This window comes from Varroa jacobsoni, unplaced genomic scaffold, assembly GCF_002532875.2.
Source record: "Varroa jacobsoni isolate VJ856 unplaced genomic scaffold, vjacob_1.0 scaffold_1268, whole genome shotgun sequence".
NCBI lineage: Eukaryota > Metazoa > Arthropoda > Arachnida > Mesostigmata > Varroidae > Varroa > Varroa jacobsoni.
In genome coordinates, this window is record NW_019214170.1 from 257867 (window position 1) to 283544 (window position 25678).

A 25678-nucleotide genomic window follows, 5' to 3' on the forward strand; every position below is an offset into this window, starting at 1 on the left:
TTTGTTGATCGCATTTGGCAAAATATCTAAGTGAGGTTTTTCTGTTCGTTTGTCAAATATGAACGCTTTCTCTCGTAAGCGTAACAGGGTTAAACGGGTTTCGGCGTTTTGTAGAGACAGACAGAAGGAACGAAGTACGAATAGTCATAGACGAAAATACAGATTTTTGTATCCGTCGGGTGATTTTTACATTTCAGTATCATTTAGATAATCAATAACGAAAAGAGCATGGGGACGATAATGATAGCATCAATCTCGTGTCATTTAAAAACGATGATGTCAGTTAGAAAAGATGCTACGCAGATAGCCTTCTCATAAACATGAAGGCGTTGAAATTGAAAAATATTCCATACATTAGCGCATCTGATTCGATCTCTATTTTCTCTTACTAAAGTAAATTAAATCTGAACCGACATGCAATGACTCTGATACAATGTAGAAATACGATCATTGTAACTTTATAATCTAGTCACATTTTCACAGGAGGCTTCATGCCATCAAATCAATTTACTTGACCTTCTTATAAGCCAAATTAAAAGCTTTGCATTCAGTACTGCTGTTAAGCATGGCTTTAGACATCTTGTTAGCCTGCTGCACATTTCAATAAATTTTCTTATTTTGTCAGTAATCTGGTTTGCAGAGGATTATGAACGGATATTTACAAACATGAAAATTGCCATAATGCAACATTGTGCAATGGAAATATTTCTCTGAATTTCACTAAGCAATTCAACGTGAAAAATTTATTTACAAAGTGGTTTTATGTGATCATATTTCAAGAGGTATAATTGTTATTTATCGACTAACGTATTTGCCTCGTTTACCTAATAAATTTTAAACAAGCAAAATAATTTACTAGGTTGTATAATTATTTATAATAAATACCTCGGTTGTTTAAAAGCTTTGCATCCTGAATAATAAAGGAATCGTCTGGGTTGGAAATGTTCACAGCAGTGTAGGCCGAACCCTCAACAATGACTCCTGACATAACAGGTGGACTGCCACGTTGAACGTGTAGGCTTGGTACTGCCTGACCGAACCGATCGCGGCCAGCGTGACGTATTACGACATTGCTCAAAACCTGGAAGCGACATAAGGAAACGAAAGTGTAGAATCGTTGCCGAAAAATAATGATAAAAATCACAGTACTCAGGAAAAAAAATTCTACATTAGTTTGTTGAGCAACAAATGCTCAAAATATAGTTCTATGCCTTATTGATAATTTGATTAGAAACTATATAAATGATTTACGTTCATTAATTCTAGTAGACTGATCACAAGAAGTCTATGGACATTGAACAAAGTAACTCACCGATTTAGAAATGAGCCTATCAACTCGATTTTGGTATCTCTTTCTCCGAGATGCTCGGGCCCGATCGAAGTTTAATCCTTTCCAATGGGATGCAGTGTCTGGGCCAAGTTTCAATGAACATTGTATGCCAACGTCCAGATGATATTCTGTATCACAAAATACTCTTTAGTCATTTCTACGTTTTGCTGTTCATTCACCCTAACTTTGAAATTCTAGTTTTGAATAAATGATTATAGCTGTAATTAGCAGATAAGACGTTTGTCTGTGTTGTATGTTATTATTAGTATAGCAGACTCCACAAAGTCGCATCACTGTGCTTTCTCCGATCATGGAGTAGAATGCGAAATTCCAGCATGAACTAAGACGAACAGACTTACCGCAGATTCCGCTTCCTACAAGACGAGAATCCCATCCTTCGCAGGCCTCTAACCGGCGTTCCTGACCCGTGCATCGGGGATTCTGAAGCGATAGCTGCTCCGTATAATTGTATTTTTCGAACCAGCGATAAATAGCACCACCTCCAAATCCTAGGTGACGACAGACCACCGACAGGTCATCTAATGTCCAACTGAAAGTCGAGAAACGATATTAATTTATTACCTACAAGTAATCAAGCGTTCAAGTTTAATCATTAAAAATACACATGCACTTAGGTTGCTAACCAAGTTACTTGGCAGATCAGACATTTAGTTCTACTATAATATATACATACAATTGTTAGAGTGATGGAAATAAGTTCTATGCGGTGTCAGTATCAAGAATGAGCCAAAGGAGTTTTATAACCTCTTTTTTGCCCTTAGTTACCCGTGAAATTACACCTATTGACCTTGGTGCAGCAGCTTATGCAGAGCAAGCGATTCAATACAATAGGCAGAAGTCTAGCAAAGACAAAATGAGCTTCTAAACTGTCTAATATAATATGATGATTTCGGGACTACATAAGAGCTAAACTGCAATAATTATTAATTACGTATTTGCTTAGTATTTCCAATGTAAGTTCTTTTTTCGTTTTTAATTGTCCTCCATGTTTTAGAGATTATCATATAATAAGTATCAGAAATTACGTTTAGTTATAAATTCCTTTAGAGATGATCGTGTTCGATATATAGTTTAGAATAAATTACGAAAAGACTTACTTTTTCGAGTTGGTGCAAACGGACATCCACCGTGACTTGTAGCGCACCTGTAAACGCCCCTTGTTGGGTGCGTCGCCATCCACTAGTCGAGCGTCGGGCCATTCGCGATTTTCAAGCCGAGAAAAGGCAGACAGTGGGTCGTTTCGAGATGTTAGTAGTATAGGATCTTCTACGGTGCCCTGAAAATATAGTAAAATATCAAATAACTCCGTATTATCATATGTTTCACTTGGCATATATGTGGCATTGTACAAATATATTGTAGCTTCATAACCACCTACCTGACTACCGTATATCCGTGTGTGTGCGTTTGATTACCTATATCAACGACATTTCAATTGTTCTAACAGGGAATAAAATATGGGGCGGCGTAGCCTGGGTAGCTAATGCGCAACTTTTCAAGTGCATTGTCACAGTTGCCATGAGCGTGCATTTATTGCTGAATCAAAGTTCAGTGTTAGTAATGATTACCATGCAGTTTTATAGGTCTGTCAGAGAAATCCTAGATCAATTCAACAAAACTCACCCCAGCGAGACCTTAAAAAGAGGATAACTATTGCGTCGCTAGATGTATTTGATATAGTTATTCAATTATTTGTCCTGCACTTATCTGAAATTAAGACGCTAGTATGGTGTAATATTTGATATCACTTTCGCATTTCGTTCAGTGCTTTGTTGCGGCGCTCTAAGTCCTCGCCGCTTCGCCAAGAAATACTCCCTGATCTTAACGATCAGATGAGTCACAGACAAATAACGGTTTATTACTTCGCTTGTTTCTTTGTTCGGCGTCAACGCGATAGTATGCGTTTGCTGTAAGCCAGCTATTGGCCTTTCCCATTCAACCATCATCAGCAAAAGAGCAGTCATCAGCAATTAAAAGGTATTGGCAAACACTTTTTAGGATCGTTACAATTTTCCTTCCACTCTTCCGCTGAACCGTTCACTCTACCATTTGTTTCCAATTTGACACATTAAAACGATATGACACATTTACATAAGATGTACGTTTACATTCGCACGATCACGGATACACGCACATGGAAGGCACGAACGGAGTGCCTGAGTCAAGGAGGAAACAAAAAAACAAGTAAAAATGAAAGATAAAAGGAGGTTGGACATTTAGAAAACAAACCTCAGATCGATAAAGAAGGGCTTTTCTTTTGTGTCTGTGTAACCTTGCTCTGCACCACTAACGCGTTACAAAAAGTATAAAGAATAAAGTACAATTGATTAAATCGGTGTTCTTCTTGGATATACCTGTTTTTTTGGGTTTCATTTGGAGTTCCATAAAAGAATATCCATTTAATTGTATATCTATTGAAATGTAATTATGATCTCGAAGATATTCTGCTGATCTTCTTTGGATAACATTAATAGCTTTTCAATCACTAGAAGAAAAAACTCTCCCATGGAAAATCGATCGCTTGCGTGTCAGTTTATAGAATTTCTGCCTATTTTTACGATTTTTAGGTGAACAGACAGCGCACTCATCTTATACGTACGTATAGAGGGCCTTGGCTTGAAGCCGGGTTCTTTTTGCAATTCAAGACACGTAAATATGGTTCAATTTCAAGCGTAGTTCAAATCGATCGTCACTTCTTGGGCAATATGATGAGTTCTACTATACTGGATTTATTGCTTAGGAGGAAAGCATATCACATACTGTTAATTAAGAAACCGGTGGCATTAAATGATTTCCATAGTCTTGTACTATAGTTTCCAATAACTCGTATACAATACCTAGTTAGGCCAGGAGTTACACTTCCACTACAAATGCACCAGTTGTAATTAAAAAATGCCTAAGCGATGAAGTTGATTCTCGTTTTAGATGGTATTATCATTATTACTTACATCTACAGTTATACGAAATAAAGCAATCAGATATCACACGGCCACAGAACCGGTTAAATGTAGTTGTTTCTACGAAACACCACCGCTTAGAAGACTATACCGCTCTATTCAGCACTATTTTCTATCATCTCAAATTCTCAGAAACAATCATGTTACTGTTATGATGCTGTCAAGTACTGAATGTTAAGCAAAAGCACAAAAACCATAAGTCAATACGATCAGGGTACCTTAACATATCATATATATATATAGTTTCATGTAGCAGCAGACGTAATCGTTTCATGAGTCCAGACCAAAATGACCCTACTGCCATATAAAAAGTGTCATATATATCATAATCGTTAAAACAGAAAATTACGATGATGATATAATTGTAAGTATACGAGGGGAACGTAGAGGAATCTACTGAATTCTATTGAGAATTTTTATCTCGTATCATTAGGATTCGTTAATATCCCCTTTCATCAAGTTTTTCGATATGTAAATATGATCTAACACCGTTTTCCTAATGTGACGCAATTCAATGCCTGTTTTATTTTGCGGCAGTTTACACTCGTATAGGCAATGGTTGAGGTGGCTTAGCACGATCTGAACCTGGGCTTACGATGTTTCTCCACGTGTTCACCTTGATTATTTTGTCAAGTTACTAAGTCAATACACTTTTTTTTTGTACTGATTACTATATTCCTCATGCGACTAATCAAGTAATTAGCTGTCGTTTTTTGTTTGGTACATGATTAGCTACAGTGTAAACAAATATTACCACTGAACATGCGCTGTCTTCATAACGACACTCATCTTTAATGACCTGTTTCAATTCAAGCAACGATTGTATCCTCCTCATATGAAGCAGGCTTTTGGTTATTTCAACGCAAGCCAGTGTATCTGAATAGGGTAGGTGTGAGGGGATATCACAGCAATAACATTTGTAGTCATGTTTATTCAAATAATTTCATTATGATGACTTAAATGGAAGCCAGGCAATATACTGCCATCATAGTAGGAAAAGTGGCAAATGGTATATATATTTTTATATGTAATTTTTACGAAATTATCTTGCTGGTAATAAGTCGAAAAAAAAAAAACAGTTGGTGTTCTTATAGCTTTCTTATGAGCAGTTATTCTTCAGGCACGTTGGGCTTCAGGCACAACAAATTTCATACGGGATTTTTCCCTCAACATAGTATGTTGATTAATTAGCTTTGCGTTTACCCAAAAGTGTGACACTTACTCGTTAATATGCTATTGCTATTCCGGGTAAGAATCATTACAGAGAATGTTTGCTTTTCTTTTACTTCTATATTAAGCTAGGTATCAATAAAGGCATTGTGGGTAGATGACACATATTTTCGATATGACTTCACTTTAAATAGAAAAAAAAGTCATATAATGTGTGAAGGACACCGCAATGCATCTGTATCTACGTAATTTGTTTCTCAGTTTCCACAATCCGTTTCTCAAGATTGGCTATTCCTTGAATGAAAATTCTTCACAGCCAGTATAACAAGATAAATGTCAAACAGAGTCTTGCCGAGTACTTATTATTATATAATAATTCACAATATTCTGTGATTAGATATTATTGTATTATGTCATATGTTCTTAGCCAAGATATGAACAGAGTTTAGTTGATTAATAAATTGATAAATTAAGGTTAAGGGCAAGCAGCGGTAAGAAGAGTAAAAAGAAGTTTACACTATAGCCGACATAGAGTCGACTTCGTTAAGTTATTCTAGTTATAGCGTTTCAATGATTGGCTGCAAACGTATTACTTTGGTGTGAACTTTATCAACGCGCTTCATATTTGCAGCACAAAAGAAAGCACTGCAAATTGAGGAAATACGTGAGTCATTTCGAGCGCCTCCAAATGGCTGGTACCGATGATGGAAATAGAAACCTGTTCCAGCTTCTACTAGCGCCAACTCTGGGAGTTCTTACAGATTATGTTTACTACTACCGGTACATATAGCACATTCATAATCAGTCCTATTCCGTAACTTTGTTAATCTCTCGGTGACAATCGAAGCCACTCTGGTGAATAGTAACATGGCTCTGGGCTTTGACAATGAACACATTTCATTTTTTCAGGCTGAATCACTAAACTGCAAGAATGACATGTGAGAGCAGAACGTGACTGCTAAAGCGTAATCTCGCTTGGTTGCAGCTAATTTATATCTATGTATAAATGTTGTTGACGCACATTCTCGTATTCATCGTCTAGCTGAAGGACGGCTAAGAATAAATATAGATAGAAATACTACATACTTGATTCACTTGTTCTACAATCAGTTTTAGAATCGATATTTTATTACATAGTGGGAAAATAGTTTAGGAGAAAGCATAGTGATATAATAGCATCTTGTTGCCTTCTCATTTATTACATATGTAAGCTGCAAATATATGGACCAACTCGTTTTTAGCTTTATTAGCGTAGATATTATCGAAAAGCTTTTTTTCGGGATAAGGCGTAGGTCAGCATTTAGTTTCAGTATTTTTGAAATAGTAAACCCAAGAAAATAAAAAAAGTTATCGTTATATTTCATAAAACGCACACATTATTGCATTTATTGTTTCAAATTTTAGAATCGGAATTTTATTAGAGTATCTATTTCCCAGTCCTGAATATTTGTGTATTATTTTTTTTTGTCAATCATTTAGTTCGACTTTGTCTTTTTGTTATTTCTTCTTACTTTAAAATCTCTGTTATTCAATGAATACAATTTGAAGACAACCCCTGACCTCTTTACGCACACAAAAATTGGTAGGAAATCATCACTTTAGTTCTTAACGGTCTTCCGAAAGAAATGAACTAGATTTCTAAGTTGTAACGTCTGCACTAAAAACGACCTCAGCTTCATAATGGTGACGCTTAATTTGAATCTTGTCAAGTACCACCTTTTCCTGACTGTCTTCTTGCCGACAAATAGGAAGACACCATGATCGTTTCGCGTTTAAAGTAGAAAAAAATATCACCACTTTTGCGCCATTCGGTAAAGTGCCCATTTCGTGACTGTATGAAGTTCATCAAGAAACGGGCATTTCATCCTGAGTGCAGTGTCCGAAGTACCTCCTTCAGCGCTTACTACTCATAACACGGAACGTAAGTTGCTTAGAAGAAGCAATAGTGGCACAAGACGAATTCTCACTTGAATCTGTCAGATAATTGAGAGTAATATATTTAGCACCGATATGTTTTACATAGCTTAATATTCACCGACCTAAGCATGTTATGTTATTTGAGAATACTGGTCATGTTTGTAGTCAAAACGAAGATATAGTGTTAGTAACCCAAAGTCGCTAGGAACCTGTACGACTATCTTCCGACAAATTTTGATGGGACTTACTTTGTTGGATAAAGCAGTTTCTCATCTTAGGAAGGCCTAACATATTTTACGGATGAGATTGAGAAGTTTAAGGAAATAGTGCATACTTTTATAAAATCTTCTTAAAGCTGAGATTTATCACATGCTTCCTTTAGTTATAGCAAAATTTGTTACGCACCAATCGATTCTACATATTTGATTTAGAAAAAATAGCATTCACTTACACTAATTGTTTAGAGCGAATACCCATACGGTTCTGACTGCTTATGTTTTAAGTAATTCAAGGAAATCAATTCCGCATTATATCTATATCCCATTAAAAAAAAAAAAACTATGATGGACACAAGTATATAATGCACTGGAATTTGCGATTTTTTTCGGGTCAGCCAGTTTAGCTGTCGTGAGTGTTTTTCTCCCCGAATAGATAAAATCTACCAGTCTACATTTATGTGTGTTAAACTACCCTAGCTTTAAAATTTTGATAAAAGTATATCATTGTTCTGTCTTTAACCATTAAGTCAGTGCTGCTCCGTAGGAAATTGATTTCAGGTTTTGTAAAAAGTAGATATTCGTCTATCTACAGGGTAGGTTTCATTACAACCTGCCAGAACGCGGTCGTACGACTTCCTAGTTAGCATAGTTATGTGCACCATGTACTGAACGAGAAATGAGTACAAAATACAATCGGTGAAGGGTTGTCAGTGTACTATCTATCTGTGTACTGCTATCTCTTTATCTATACTACCGAAAGTCAAGTCCGCGTGCTTATTTGACTCGAAACGACTCGCGTTTTTTTGTGGATAGCCAGAGGAAGGATTTTAGGAAGAGCTGTATAGAAGATGAAGCCAATTGAATAAACACTTCTGTTTTTAGAGAACAAACTTTGTTCTTTTTTATTGAGTGTGTTAATTTGCCTGGCCGCGCATTAACGTCAGCAATTCCTTTTTCATTTCCTGTTTGAAATCGCTATTAACAAACACCGAACAATATCGTCTTTATTATCAAATGTACAAATATGTACTTTTGTTGCGTGAATAAGTGTACTCAACATGCGTTCCATGGAAAACTATCATTTAACTATGTTGTGAAAAGAGTTATTGTGTCATAGCAATAGCAATTAGGTGATCGCTATTTGGCGTAACCTTTAATACAGATATAATTAACCTTTTTAACTTTACATAGATAAAATAGAATTTGTTTTACAGTAAAAAACAGGCGTAAGAGTGACGCCTGCAGGTAGCACTCTAGTATCAACTGGCAAGAGCGCTTAATGAGATTATCGGCTTGACACGCAGGATGTATAACTCAGGCATGATGGAAGCCAGTGTTTTTTGAGGCGGCGATAAAAAAAAATATGAAAATTTGCATTAAAATATCTGCTCCTAGCGTCAAAAAGACATTATATTTAATTCATCGATAAAATGTTGATAACCTAACTAAAAAATTTGCATTCTACTTTTGAAACATTTTAAAATATCATTACATTGTAGGCTATATTTTGTTAGATCGACTACTGGGGAATGATATTTTTGTCTCATAGACAATTTCCGTTTAGTCTTAGCTTGCTGCTCTTTGCGCAAATAGATGTCTACTTAATTTTTCTCACCAGTACGTAGCTAGCTTAGTTGACTAGATCGGTCCGTGTCGTTTTTATCTTTGACTACCACCTAAGGCTCAACGGTTGGATCAGCCTTCAGGATACATTCGTCAATCAGGGCCGTAAGCTACAATACGTTAACTCACAAACGCAAACGGAATTACTTTACTGTTTATCGTTAAGCCAATGAATCTGTCGTAAAAATTGCCCGTAAAAAATGCCCTAACAAGAATACAAGTTTAGCATGCGTTTTTCCGGAGTATTTTACCTATACGAGTATAAATTATATATACATACGCCAAGGCTGTTAATGCATTAAAAGGAGTGGAAACTTAAAGCAACCGCAATCTAATAAACGGCTAAAATGGCTGCTATTACGTATAATTTGTGCCCTCCAGAATATATCGCCGCCTATCGTAAGTCATAGATTAGCAATCGATTGAAAGGCCTGTTCCTATGTTGTTCCTTATTCGAATATAGATCTACTACGATGTATGAAACAGTTTCTGTAAATAAAAGCAAAGATTTTATTTGTATAACCGCTGTTGCGGTATTTACTAATAATATCGGTTTTATCTTATACATGAACTATTCATTCAACAGCTAACCTCCTTCAGACACTATACGATATCGCAAAGTGCTACGCGTATATATCAGCTACGGTGACGGAATCGTCTTCTTGTGCTAACAGATATTTTCTAAAATATTCTCCTATTCAGTCTTATGTACACCAATAGCCCTCCCACTGCGCTAATTCTGTGAGCTTAACCCCACCTTGATCATCCTATAACATTTCTTTTGCCTATCTATGTATATACATAAATATCTTTGTGTGTCAAACTACTTACGATTTCACGCAACCTAACTAGTTAGAACCATTAGCTTACCACGACTTGTATTATGGGGCCTTATTTTTAATCTAAATCTTATCACTAGCATAATTGTGGCACCACATTAAAATCATTCGTGAGCGCCCTGGTTACTGTCGTCACCTAACAGTGATCTGATCAATTGTACTAAAGGCCAAAGAAGGACATCCTGAAAATATTCATGCTCGACGCTAGCTATCTAACTGTCAACTAGTCATAGTAATTTCATAAATTATTTCCATAATGCCCATCCGGTAAATCTCTGCTAGGGACGTAGAATACCCTTAAACAAGGAAGTAGATATGGCATATCCCGTTGTATTGACTATGGAAAAAGAGTTGTTTGCAATGCATTGGGGCAACTAACGCATACTGGTATATTTGGCTGAATGATCGCGTCTATAATACCATATAGGATTTCTACTAAGAATTACGGATCGAAGTATTAATATTGCCAGTCGTTTTAAGATATGAAAGCGCGAAAGTGATGTCTTCTGATACGCTGAAGCGATAAGTTGCAACAAGATAAAGAGTGAAGTCACCTGATTACCAAACTTGGTAAACATATTGCCCAAAAGCTGTTTATATACACCAATAGCTTAACATCATAGAATCGGTATATTAAAATAAATAATTAATATAAATAAAAAATTGTCGGATAAGGTATTCCATTTAAATACGAGTAACGTGTATTCAAATAATCACTACGTCATAACAGTCATGTATGTTTTGTAACATCCAAATATCATTCTAAAGCAGTCATCTTATCACCGCTGTTAGCGAGTGTCTGCTGAAGAATTGTGTGCAAGAAATACATTGGCAAATAGATCTTGTAGTCGTAATGATATTTCCATAAATAGGCTAGTTCTAGGCTTTTTTAAAGGACATAACCACCCTACATATAAATCCACTATCCTTAATCCGTATCAATTACCAGCCATTAAAAGGAGGCTGTTTTAACGCTTGCTCACATTAGCCAATATCTGCCCCACCGACTGACTTTGAACAATAATGATAGGAGCTTCCTTTGGATGCATGTAAAATAATAGAATAAAGGTTCAGTACAATACTTGGCGGGTAAGGCAAAAAAATTTCATCGAAAAAGTCCGTCCGTGCATAATTCACCTTATCGTAGATTTTAGAGGTCCTATTAGATTTTCGCTAAATCAGCTAATGTCCTTCCAACTAATATCAGCGAAGAAACCAAAGTTGACGTTCCCACATAACAGCTCAACATCGCTTTCCACGGTTCTAGTTATTTTCGTTTGACGAGTAAAAATCAACCAATGATTTTTTGTTTAACTTTTGCAGCTGCTCCCTCCGTTCTACCGGCACAAAATTAGCAATACCGTAGAATTAATTTTGTCCTTCGTATCTCAACAAGGACAATAATGCTTTACGTTCATCAGTGCCTAGCATGTGCTATATAATAGCAGCAGCCATTGATTGATGAATGATTTTAAGCCATGATAACCCAAGATTGAGCATAATCGTTTCATGATGAAGTGTAGCAACGATATCAACCATTAAAATTCAATTACTTATACGAATACATATGGTGACACTAAGGATTAAAATAATCACTTTTATACTTATGCAGCAATTCCAATAGAATGGATTATCTTGCTGTTGCTAGTCATGAACGTTTACTTCACTTCTTCAGTTCGCTTTAACAAAAAAAAAAAGATGCGTAGAGGTGAAGTTTTATCAAGAAAGTTATTAGTCGTTTGGATGGGGCACCGTTACTACTGTTGCCGTTGCTGTAGCCTTTTCATAAGCTGGCACTATTAGGTGATAGCTATGGCCACTTTTTTAAGGCAATGATAAGTAGCGCAAAACAACACTATTAATTGGACAGACGATCACCGTAGCAAACCAACACATTGTGTTGGTTTGCTACGGTGATATGTACAAGACAAAATTTTCACAAAAGTCTTGAGACGAAAGGCATAAAAGCAATACTGCTATAAAAAGCATGTTTTATATTTACTAAGAGGAGTTTTTGGTTGCAACTGTGAGCCGGGTTACAGCTTGAAGCCTATAATTTTACCGTATATGCATTGCATATGTTGTAGTAACGCAAGTGTCATTTCCCAGATCTGGTAATGAGGTCTAGTCATACATACCGTGCGTAGCGATCAAAGTGAAAGTAACTCACAAGGCTGAATTCAATTTGTGTATTATTATATATTTCTTCATAAATATTGTCAATTTTTCTTTATAGGCAAGAAGGCTATCTAGAAAACGAATTGCTTTCTTAAACGATGTTTTCTGAATCACACCCATACGTGAACTTGTTAGTGGACCTGAGGTCTAAATTCGGAAGAAGCTGAAGAAGGGCGCTGAGAAAAAGCTGTACGGTGCAACATCATGACCCTTTCTTTTTATTTGAACTTTTCAAGTTGGTACTCTATTGCTTTTTAATATTGTCTTACGATAAACCTAATCAAACTCAAAACTGTAAAATCTGGGTGTAAATAACGAATAGTTTTACACCGTATTCCAACGAGATCTACTTTTCGAAGCAGCCGTTCCACCACCTATTGTATTGAAAAGCTCCAGCCCAAGGTACCACACAAGTACTTTCTAAATGTATATGTGTTTCGATTGGAATAAGATTACCCAACACGTAACGCACGATTATACCTCCTTGAATCGCGGTTTGATTGGCATTCGCATAACCTTCAGAGATTTCACGGTTCCGTTGAAGGAAGTTCCAGAGGTTGTCTAGCCTACTGTGGCAAGTAATAAATATTCCAAAGCCGGTGGAACTAGAGTCAGATAAAGGAAAGATGCAGCAAGCAGAACAAATGTATTTAAATTTAAATAAGAATTGCCAATAGTCTTTCAAGAAAAGCATCTGGACACATGGCGTATGCTATTGTCAGCAACATATGTGCTTATAGGGTGCGTAAACTGCGCAAAATTTTTTACTTGTGGGATACAAACATTTTATTTAAGGACTCACCTAAAACAATACCCTAATTGGTTTAGGCTCAATCTTAGCAAACAGTTTAAGAGTCGTCGGTTCATATTATCAGTACACTCAAAAACCCTTTAAAGGACAAACACTTTAAAAGTTTAACCGTAAACTAGAATAAACTTCTAAGCCAACGATATTTCAGTGAAACCTGTTCTGAGTCCCTCCAGTGTAGATTCACAGTCGAATTCACCCCAATATTAAATACTTCGTCGAGAACGATCATAAACAGATTTTTGGATTGAGGCCGCACACACTATCGGCATTTTTATCTTAGATTACGTCGGGTGCATATCACAGGAACACCGTTACGGAGACTAGTACTTTGCATCTAGTGTGTCGTTCCATTAATACTGTTATCGTCCACGGAGCGTCTGTAAAACTTGAAATCGTATTTTTTACCTCATTCCCGTATATCTGCAACATTGGACAAATAACAGTGACACTCCTGGAAGTGTCACCGCAATCAGTGCGCTCGTTAAAGCTTGACTCTGACTTCCCAGCGAGGTGAGTAGTTGCTGTAGATATTTCTCGTTACCCATTTCTCTAATAGCGTGGAACTGTGTGGAGCGTATCCGTCATTTCCCTGCGCTTAGGTCATTATAGATCTATTGCAGAAGGCATAAAGTGAATTGAAAGTATCAAAAAAAGAAGTTACCAAACATGTTCCTTACCACGTATTTTTAAAGCAAAAAGGTAACGAGAGAAAAACTGTTATTGGCGCTGTTGAAAGTCAGACGACGCAACGACCGCTCATGTCTTCATATGATATATCGATATAACTGCGCATCCAACGCCTTCAGTGAAAAACTGAACAGAAGCTTCCATCTCTAATCACATGTGCAGCTCATATATACGTTTGTATCTAATCTAAAGAAAAGCTACGCAGCATCGTAAATCTATATGTACATCTAAAGCCCCTCTCTAAATATTGTCGTTTCGTTTCACATTAATTTCACAAAAAAATATATTATTTACAGGTTGCTACACCTTAGATTTAAAAGACTTCTGGATACCAGTTAAAAATACTGATCTGCATTTATTAGAGAATTCACGTAATTTGTACACAGCAGGTGCATACGTACATGCGTGGTTTATATTTATGGGCTTAGAAGGCGTCATCCGATTATCAACGCTTTTAGTGCAAAAAAAATCGGCCACAAGCCCGTTCAAAGTCTCAAGCCCTCCTTATCTATGTTCCTATTTAATACCACTGATGAAATGAAAGTGGGTTTCCCAAAAATGAAGAGAATATAGATATTATCAAATACGAACAAAAAGTACGGTCAAACATTATTTGCGTGAGCATGATTGAAGTAGCAGCAAAAAGTGGCAAACAGAATTTTAGAAAAACAGCTAAGTCTTCCATGTAAAGCAATGAGCATGTTTAATTCTTTTTCTTCAATTGCTCTCTCGACACTCTCAGGATATTTTTTTTATTTGCCTGAGACTAGTTTCGTGGGTTCTATCATAGATTACAACACAGCTATTCTGCGATCCGCTCGCGACTAACGTGCTTATATGTTTTACTGTAGCTACTTACACAGGGAATACAATGATTTCGTAGCTGAGCCGCTAAATCACGGGAAAAGAGAGTAAAAACGTCCGATACATCTGCAATTTATACCTTATCACAGAGTAACCACTTTGAATAATCTTGCCGTGAACAACTTTCCGATTGTAGATAAAAAGTTATATAGCAATTAGATGCAAAAGCGCCTCTTCACTTTTCAGTAATTTACATACAATAATATTTTTTGTGTTCTTGTGGATCGGTTTGTTGTTTTAGGCAACACCGAAACTCACAAAAGATCAAAAGTAAAATAAAATTATAATAATCAAGAACCCCCAATGTGGTGATATTGATTTCGCTCCAGGGACTAATCGGGAAAACGGTGTATAGTATTTGGGATCGCGTTGTTATACATCGACAAATTTAGCTTTTACTTATCAGAAGAAGGATTGTTATAATCAAACATCATAGATATTGTTTTCGTCGTTCTGACAAGGTTTAGTGTCTGCTTATTCGAAGACACTGAACAGGACTAGATTCATTTATAAATGGGATACCGTTTTGATAAATAATCAGAGCTGTAGTGTGTAGTATAATGGCGAAAAAGTATGTCGACAGTATAAGCAACGGCAATCAGACAGCTTCGAGCTCTTAGTTTTCAGTTCTACTTACTGCTGCGTATTGAATCGTCTTGAGTTATGGTGGCTCCATGCATCGCTCACCGCGAAGAAATCAATCCTAAAATTAGCACTGCTGATCTTATTCTTTAGACCGGAACAAGTTGTGTTGGTGTATGTAGTGTCTTGGGCATAGGCAAATTAATAGTACTATTTTTCCTTTATATTAGTTTAGCCGAACAAAGTGAAAGGGCGACCCGGGTATTAGTTAATAGAGTAAAAGTTGGCATTAACAGCTCGTAGAATATCTATATCTTGCATAAGCAACTACCCTAAGCAAAATCTTCCTGAAGAAATAGAATTTACTTAAAAGGTATAGTTCCGTTTGAGGAAAGATGGCTATCGTATAACATGACATGTTCTCATCAGTCCATTTCTAAGCCAGATCTTTCATATGTTTCAGTACGTAATGTGGGTGAATAGAAGGAAAAATTCATCGATATTGCCCAATACAGGGTAACCTACGGCAATAACCGTTTGGCGCGGCTCAATTAAGTAAGGCTATAGCTTGCAAATTTCGAAAATTTCCGTTTTAACTTAACGTCCAACTGGGCCAATGGAGTAAAGCCACAAAAATGATTCCAAATAATTGTGTAACAAATAATGGGTCCTTGCGCTTCTGCTTCTTTGTGCCTTTGTTATCCTTCTCTTTCTCCTGTTCCTATATGGAACGACCAGAAGCCAACATTAGGCACACTACGATTTCATCTAGTGCAAAGACACTGATACTTTAGGGGGTTTCTGATATTTTACAGTTGGAGAATCGTGATGGTGTGACGACGACATCATTTCGCCTTCCGACATTCCTCCTTCTCATTTTAAAGTTGTTTTCGGCACTTCTTTTCACGTTCAGCCACTTTCTTACAGCAGCGGCGCTGAAGGCACCAGCATTACAAGCAGCATTAACGTCAACACTACCACAAGCGTAATCGCGAACGTAATAGAAGAACATACATCCAAGCATCGGCAGACACGCAAAGCGCCTTCACATTAGCGATTGTAGATAGAGCGAAAGATAAATCAAGTAGTAGGTCTTACTGAAAGTAATTCGTCGCCTGAGCTATTAACATCTGGATGAGCCACTCTGCAGGCACAAATTAACTCAAGAACAAGAAACTATTTTTTCCTGAATGTCATTTAATTTACTTACTGGATTAGTACGATGGTGCTTATTTAGGTAGGGTTACTTCGTTCGAATCATGATTATTATGATCTAACAGTAAGTTTTGTGATATAAGCTAGTAAGACGTTAGGTTCGTTTTCAAAAAATGTTCAAAAAAGGCCAGATTCGTATTTCCTGTGACTAGATGAGGCCTCTTTGCTGCCCGCTTTCGATGGGTGCAATGGTGAATCGACTTTATATAAACCTTTTTGAATTTTGTTCTTTGTGCCAATTGCAGGCGATAAGTGGATAAGGTTTGCGTGAACTACTGGCTATTGTGAAAAGATTGCGGAAGGTGACAGCCGTGATCACATCGGTATTCTAGAATGGCACGGGACGAGTAGGCTTGCTTCGTGATTTAAAATACTATTCGAATTGCCAAGGGTAGCTTTGCCATGCTTGCTGCCATGGGTAGGATTTGTCTCCGCTTAATGAATTGGTGTCACATCCTATTTAACTGTTTTCTTTGTTTTGTATCTTAATAACTAGAGACCCACCGATGCACACAAAACTGAACACAGTTACACCATCCAAAATATTTGAAAGATCCTGAATAACGGTTGCATCAAAAGTTATTTCTGGTAATCTAACTTACGACGAAAATAAGTAAACGAACATAATCCTCTAGTAAACAAACCAGGAGGCGAAGTAGGTAATTAAAAAACAGGAAGACGAAAGGACATTCATTATTTCAATCATTCGACAATAGTCACGGACATTCGCAAAATTATCGTATAATTTTGTCATTTAATATAAATTAGTAGAACAGCTGTTTCAGACCTTCCAAACGAGGCCGTACTAAAACAGCTGTTTTAGTTCGTCGTCATTTGGAACATCCTGTATCGGACGCTGGACCGACAGATCGAGTCGTTGATATCTATAACCAATTAAGGATTACCCCATATATATAAGACACCCATTAGGTAATAGAACATGCCGATTGTTAAAGAATAGCTTTCGCTTGACTAGTAATAATAACATACTTATTGCTAATCCTACTGTTGTCAACCTGCTATAAAATTTCCCCGGTTTGCAAACGTTGTTGATGCATACTCCAGTGAATGTATACACAACAGAAGTTTTTCGATGCCGTAGGCACAACTGCAGAATTCTCCAGATTTCGCACAAATTCAATAAATAAATGGCTTTTATTTTTGCTTTGATTTTATCGAAAGTTATAGACATATAAAAACTTACCTGAAAAGGTAATCTATAGTAAAATATTTATCTTTAGAGTAATTGCATAAGGAAAGCTAAACTAAAACTATCACTTATACAGATAATCTATTTGTTTCCGGCTCGACTAACAAAAACTCAACTATTTTGATAATAACTATTTCGATAAAGATGGAACTATCCAGAATATGCAGAATCTTTGCGCGGGATTCCTTAAATGCCTCTAAAAGCTGTTCAATATCTATAGGAACCTTTGAAGATAGAAGGCACTTGTAGGAAATGTGTTTAGCCATGTGGTAGGAATGATAAACGTAATAGTTAGGCATTATATGTTTTATGAAACAGTCAATTCGCGAAAGATCTACAAGTGCCCATGACCACCACATGTTAACGTATTTCTGTGGAAAGTAATTTGGAAACACTGGCAAAGCTATATGTTAACCTTTATTCGAAAGCTCCATCCAACCGCCACGTCCTTGGCTTAATAATGAACATTAACCCATATCACTCAAGCAATTTCTGGGCCAATTTGTCTTATTGGATTCTTTTTGATATTATATCAACGATTATGAGGCTATTTTAAGATATCACTTTACATCGTGTCCGAAATTTTGCTGGTTCAGAGGTGGCCAAAACGTCTTGTGAACGTTTACTGGATTCACAAGCAGGACAATGAACGCTAATAAAACCAGGGTACTTTTTATGGCCACAGACCAGATTCTGTCCAACAGCAGAAAACTAAACAATAGCAGTAACAATAAAAAAAAAAGATGATGCAAGAGGGACAAAGTCAACGACAGCGATGCAACATTTACGGGTCAGCGCTCCCAGTCGGTAAAGCAGCTAATCCAAAATGATATCTACGAGCCTCTAAATGGTACAGGGAACAAAGCAACAAACAACAGCTTAGGAATAAAAGGATAACTGTTATTGTTGGACAAATGCTAACAGACCATATAAATCTCGAATATTTGTAAGTTGTTGGCTTCTAAAAATAAAAAAAAAAGGCATCAACGTGTTGTGAGTAGGATGTTTAAAGTCATGGATATGTCCTTCATGATGATTTCATACACGTCGGTAAGACCAACGGTCATTCTTTATGCAATTGAAGATGAAAACGATTAATGTGTCAAATTCATTTTTAATTTCCTCCTGATCTCAGTTATATTAAGTCATGAGATAAGCTACATTTGAAACTAAATTAGCTTAATTCAGGGCTCCCTTAGCTGCCATCCGCGATCTCATTAATTATCAGAATTTGACAGTTACCGAACAGGAGTCAAAGGGTAAAGATAAAAGAGAAAAATAATAATGAATGATTTTCATCGTGCGATATACTGTCGAATAAAAATATAGGTGTATACACCGAAAATAACGCGATACTGCCTGATTTGTAGATGTCTAAGAAAAACAGAAGTTTTTTTGGCACAGAAAAAACGTGAAAAATTGTTAACGAAAAGAAAAATTTTGACAACGATCTACCATGTGTGTTGAGTGTGATAGCACAATGGATGGGATGGAAGTCGAAACATGCTAGGAAATATTCGTCTATTGCGATAATAATGTGACACCAATTAGTTTTCAAAAACGATACCTTTATCTTATACGAAATTAGAGCATTTTTTTATTGCAACCTCGTTCGACACTTGCAGAATCCTACGGTTGATGATGCTCATTGAAGTTACCTGTTTATCGCATCTCTGCTGCAGGTGCACATGGACGTTTCGAAACTTTTACATCGTGAAACAGCTGCATATTATTGATGTTAATTTTGGTTACAATAGCATAGTGGTATAAGTTAAAAAAAACTGAATTACGATTCGTGGTATTTTTGAGAACCGATTAATATTACGAGATCATTGCCAGTTTGACTTTTCATTTAGGATAAGGTAGGTCCTCTAGAGTGCTAGAGAATCAAATTAAATTCATAGTTTATTTCCTTTATAGAATAAATTATCTATATTTTAATTATTAAGGAAAAAAAGAAATTGATGTTACAAAGGAACTCCCCACACTATTTTTTGCATTGATATTTTTTCGTCGACAACACACCTCACTCGCCTGTGGTAAGGTTAGGTTAAGCAACCTGCTACCATGCTTGTTTTACTTACAAAACCATTAAACAACTATTATATACAGTGCAACACTGTTGAACTTGAAAGATGAACTTTTGCCGCCTTCGATTAGAGAAAAAGATTACCTCTTGTTTAATTGAAATGGGAATTCTAATACCTCATGCCATTCCTAGGAAAAGATGAAATCGAATTTGTGGTCGAATCAAGCGATCCCCCAATGCGCCTTTTAAATTATTCGATCATCATCATCTATTCGACAGATGCTTGAACAGGCGAAATAGAAGATTATAGTAATACTTTATTAATGTGTTCAAATGGTGGTGTAGATGTTTAATTGGGTCAAATGATTTACTATCAAAGGGGCAAAAATTCACTGAGCGTCGTATAAAATGCTGGACTGCTCTGAATAGCTAATCATAATTGTGATAAGCTAACGACAGTATGACTTCTAACACCATATCACATAGATGTTCCACGTCACTACGCGACTGCTCGTATCCAGGAATTGTTTTCCTAGTTCAGAAAACAACATATACTGCCCAATTACTCGCTTAAATGATTTATCCTAATTTTTGTATTAACATTTATTATACTATTAAGATATATCTATATAAAGGACGCTTGGCGAAGAGAGGTTCATGTCCTGGACGCATTTTAGAGTATATAAAATTGAAATAGGAGATACAAATACAAGTGACAGCTAACAAAAATACGACGCTAATTGTTCACATATTTTGATCCCCTTTTGACATTTCGCCATTCATATTTCATTCGTTTGAGTTCATAGTTCGTGTACAGCATTAGACAAAGTGTATCTGCGCGTCGATATTATTAATCACACTCATTACATTCGATTAGTGAATTATTAGGCTATAGCGCCCAGACAAAACGTCAGCGTCCTCCAGTACCTGAGTAAACCACCAGGAAAATGCGATAAAGATAATACAACAATCAGGTTTCTGATATAAGATCGCTATTCAAACAACTGAACCCGCCATCAAACATTTATAGCCAACAATATGAAGAATCACCGACGCACGATCCTAGACAAAGGGAAGTGTTTTCAAACGGAAAAAGAAAAAATACGAATAGAGAAACGAGTAGCGTCCCACTTTCACCGTTGATCCTCATCGCCTTTTGCCTCTTCACCTAGCTTTAGGACACCATATTTTTATAGTAGGGTTTTCGTTCGAACTGGTTGTTTCCGTAGCTCTTTAAGCCAAACCTCTGCTTTGTAGGGCCTTAAAGATTTACAGAGGAAATCCACCCAAAAAGATACAACAATAGGAATAAGAATAACAAAAGAGGAGTTACTAGTCAAGATCACCGACTGCGACAACGCCCGTTTCCATTCTACCGATTGTTGCGCTTGTTGGGTCCATCAGCACAAGCAGCCGATTTATTTAGCTGTGCTGTGTAGTGGATGCTGCCAGATGATCCGCTCACCCCTTGGATAGGATCTATTATGTTTCTTTTACATAGGTAATAGCTTCACTTCAGAAACCGTCGGCAGCGTTTTGATTGTACAGTTACAGCTGGCACAAACAGAACTCAGACTCATTCATGCTTTAGCTTTCACGTCCGTTGTGTCGTTGTGTATTGTAATCGATGACAGCGATTCAATGAAATATTACATAGTTGTAATAATATAGCAGAACACAGGCAGCTGTTGCATGTTCCGAGGTTGATGGTTGCTGCTAAAAAACTCCCGTATAACAAGTCCCTATTAGCATAGAGATTCATGCATAGATTTTCCGTTTTCTACTCCTCAATACATAATAATGTTTACTTCTAGCTTCACATATAGTTCTATGATGAAAACATGACCCATCGTATGCTTGGACTCTCATATGAATAATATAATATCTGGTTGAAGGTATTAACGGAATGGATTATGATATTGAAATAACAGCATAAAATTGATTTACGGTATGTACATTATTTATTAGAGCTCATTTATGCTTATGCCGAATATTACATTGGTATTATTATGTATTGTCTATAATACGATAACCTCATGTAGACATGATGGGTCCCAACAGATGTCAGATTTACAGATCTTCTCCTGCAGATTTTTGCAGTTCTCGAGACAGGCCAGCCGTTTTGTACCAGGTTTCAACAAATTATACATTACAGTTATTATTATGTTGGCCAAAAATTACCTGGACCAAACAAATTATTAGGCAATCATATAATCATTGTAGGAATCATTGTAGCAGAGAACGATAAGGATTAACAATTTTGTAATGTCCGTTCCTTTTTATTTATGGACGCTTTTGTAGTTCTGTTGAATGACATCTATATTATCCACTTCTGTTATAGTCGATAATGTACTTGCTACGCTATATAGGTGTGTGTTAATTAATAATACTCATCTGGGGCGCTGGTTTCCTCAACTATCAGAAACGTCAACAAAATGTGTTTGTCTAAAATTCAGTAGTATCCGAGTAAAGCTAAATCGCCAAGGCAACGTTTTTACATTATTTTATTACTTACTCAAACAAATAAATATGATTAACACGAGAAATTGAACACACCTGGTTGTTGCAAAAATTACCATCTATTTAGCATGTTTTTTAAAATAGGTAAGCACTACAGACTCTCATATAGTGTCAATTTAGATGGCGGCTAACATCGAGGTGACAAAAAACAGGAGATAATATACATCCGACACTCAACAGTAAAAAAGACAGTTGAAGGTCCTTCACCTAAAAGAACATATTTGCATTTTTCTTTGTTCTCGCCTGATAAGAGACGTTCTTAAGACCAGTGTTCTCAGCATTTCCATCGCACTTCTCCACTGTTAGCCCCTATAGTCAACCCAGGCATTTGGTCATTGTAAGCACCGGTTCGATAACTCGCTGGTGAACTAGATCATCGGAAAAGCCAATTCTTTTTACCTTTCGATCGAAAGAGGAATTGATCGAATATAAAAAGAGCTCTTCTGATAACTGGGCGTTATTATCCAGGGTATATTTTCTGAATGTCTCTGCTATACTACAGTGCAATCCTTAAATGTAATACTAATAATAACATTCCTATTGATGAAACGAGTATCTTCGCTTTTCATGAGCAGTTAGTATATAGGTTACTATTAATATCAGCATGATGGTATTTAGTAGAAACGAACTCATCGCGATCGTTGAAAAACAGCGTCAAAGGGTGGTTTATTAAATTATTTTTTTAGAACAGCCAGACTTCTTTGGTGCAAAAGCTAAATCAAACACTAGTAGGGCATTAGGCTGAAACATGCGCATGGACCTCTGCGTTACACTGAGTACTTTTAACAAGAACTCTACCTCGATTTATGGCAGCTATAGAGGGTCGACAGCCAGTGCACAATAATTACTCTAACCATAGATAAGCACTCAAGATGCAAAGTGATGAAAGAAATGTAAAAACTTGAAAATTTTGTTATAAACATAACAAGAACGGCAACTCAATTTCTAGTCCTTGTTCGAATGTGCGAGACAAAAGAACAGCACATTGCGTCTGACTTTAGTAATGCTGTTTTTATCCAATTTGCACACAGCATGGTATATGGTGAGTTTCAACCCATATGCTAAAACCAATTAGAATTCTTGTTTCGTCATGTCAAATCAATGTTTGAATTCATTCTTCGGCCCACGACAGCCTTCATAGAATATCACACCTTGTTAACGTTGCTCTGCCGGGTTTCTGACCTCCAAGATTAGTCAACAATATTAAGTTATGTAAATTTGCTTCATTTCCTTACTTGATCTTCAGGATTTATAGATTCGAGTTACCTTCAGGTTCACGTTTTGCGCTACCGAATTACCGCTACGTATATCATTTAGTACTCTAAGCTTCCTCAGTTACCTAACCACTTTTCTCCTGTTGCTCTTGGTGAATGCATATCAACATCTAAGATGTCACCTGACTAAGATGTTTAGAATAAATGGCCGGTTCCCCGTTACTATAACTGGGTTCCATTGCTCCAGCTTCACTAGCGCGGTAAAAATCCACTAGGTGACAGCTCGGCTTAAACAACACAACTCTAGCGCATCAGCGCTTCGTCCATCGCAAGTAAACACGTCAGTCGACTAAGCTGCGGTGCTTGCTAGTCACTCGATGCAGCTACCTTCACTATAAAGAAATTCTGAGAATCGCAATGCGGTCACTCGGATCAGCTAAAATAGGTGAAGCATTCGTTTGCGTCTCTTTCTCTTTCGAGTTCTTCTGCTCATTCAGCTAACTTTTGCGTCTTCGTGTTTGTCCGGTGGCCGATTTGCAGTAGTAGCCATGGGCAACAACAAACGTCACCTGTTGTGGAACAAAAGACCGTTACGACAACGCAACGGGACAGGTCGATTCGACTTACCCAAGTGACCAACACAACACAATACACAGAAAAAGAGTGAAATAGAAATTCAAATACGAAACATTTTTTTTTTAAATCACAAACAATCACAAGAAAAATGTTCGTTATTCATGCATCTCCCTTCTATTTCTGTATTTATTATTATTTTTTGTAATTGATTTATGTGTCGTCAAAACGAAATGCTATTAATATTTAGCAAAATTAAGAGCACATTGCTTTCTAATTCCTTGGAACTTATCAAAAAGAATATGCGTATGCTCCGTATGCCGCACGTCGCTAGAAATGTACACTGTTACAATAATGTTCTTATACAAAGTACAACATCGGGTCTAAAGTTGCAATAGAATCAGACAACACCTGACACGGTTTCAATAAATAGAATTGTTACTACCATGCACCAACATCCTTCCTATTTACTCGTGAATTCCAGCCTGAAGTCATGAGGTTGTGCTGCGAAAACATATCTCGGTTACTGAAAGTATAATAATAACACCTAGTGCCCTTCTTTCAACGGCTACATTGTGGTCGCCTCTAAACGGCAAAAACCACAGCTAAAGCCCAACCAGCAAAGACCAACGGCTCTTTTCAAGGTTACATCTAACATCACATCAACAGAACATACCCGGTGGACTTGCAGAGAATTCTGCTTGTTTCTTTTTTCTAGTTCATTCTGCTTATGTCTGTTTGCGCACTGGCTATCTTCTATTATATGGAAAGGCTAACACAGATTGCTCGCATTATAGTTTTTTTCCGGGTTTATCTGTGTGTATGTATGCACCAGTTAAATAGTTTGGTGTTCGAAGAAGGCATACAGGAAAAGGATTTCACGGATAACGTTTTCTTACGGGTGTGCTACGAGCTAAAATACATTTAAAATGTATTTTAGATACCACAAACATGGAATCAATATTATTTTATCAATATTGTAATATGCACGATTCAATGATCCTTTTGTCGAAAAGTGTTCAGTTTTTATTAACTTATTCAGTTATTATTGCAGCTACATACTTGTTAAAGCGTACTCCACTATTCACAGAGTTATTGAACGATATGAAACGGTGCTAGAAAGCAGTGTTCTGTATGCTTTCTTCCTTCTATCTCATGGTTGTGGTTAGTCATCTGATGTGCTTTTTCCAATAACGTACTAAAGTTTCAAGCTGCTAGTTATGGCTTGCGTATAGCTTTCCAGCAATAGTTGTTGTAATACATCATTAATCATTTATCAAATTATCTATATTCTAAGAAACTTGTTCGCTACCTAAATGAATATTCCAGAAGCAACGCGCAGGCCCACAAACTAGTCAGTGTTCCCATATTGTTAATGTGAACTATGAACGACCCCCAAATAATCCTGACGCATTTTTACGGGTTTAACTTCTTGAGTAGAAACAGTCATTGTAGAAAGGACAACACGTGTTTGAATATGGCTTTGAGCTTCGAACCAGTTACATTTGTGCAAACGTTAGCAACAAGTTGAACGAGAAGAAGCATTGTCAAGCTAACCACGGGCATCTCTGCCTCACTCTGCGTCAGCAGCTATCTGTTGTGCTTCACAAATTTTACTAACGCTGTCATTGACTTTCAACCACGACGTTGTTTCTGTATCTGTTCTATTTCGGGTTCCAGTACTTGAAAAGATGATGAGGTATCAGCCGTCAGCATCATT

General features: G+C 36.8%; 1 protein-coding gene and 1 long non-coding RNA gene across 5 annotated transcripts in view; both read right to left on the bottom strand.

Moving 5' to 3' along the window:
- bark (C-type lectin domain-containing protein bark beetle) overlaps positions 1-25678 on the bottom strand; it is a 76186-nt gene that overhangs the window by 18263 nt on the left and 32245 nt on the right. For all 4 annotated transcript variants that reach the window (XM_022847120.2, XM_022847122.2, XM_022847119.2 and 1 more), the window contains 4 exons: positions 2449-2627; positions 1690-1880; positions 1313-1458; positions 886-1081 (listed from right to left, as the gene is read on the bottom strand). In XM_022847120.2, the coding sequence (XP_022702855.1) occupies positions 886-1081; positions 1313-1458; positions 1690-1880; positions 2449-2627 (712 nt within the window). The remainder of the gene's footprint in view (positions 1-885; positions 1082-1312; positions 1459-1689; positions 1881-2448; positions 2628-25678) is intronic.
- LOC111268255 (uncharacterized) overlaps positions 21590-25678 on the bottom strand; it is a 6878-nt gene continuing 2789 nt past the window's right edge. The window contains exon 2 of the long non-coding RNA XR_002685086.2: positions 21590-23954. This is a non-coding gene — a long non-coding RNA (uncharacterized LOC111268255). The remainder of the gene's footprint in view (positions 23955-25678) is intronic.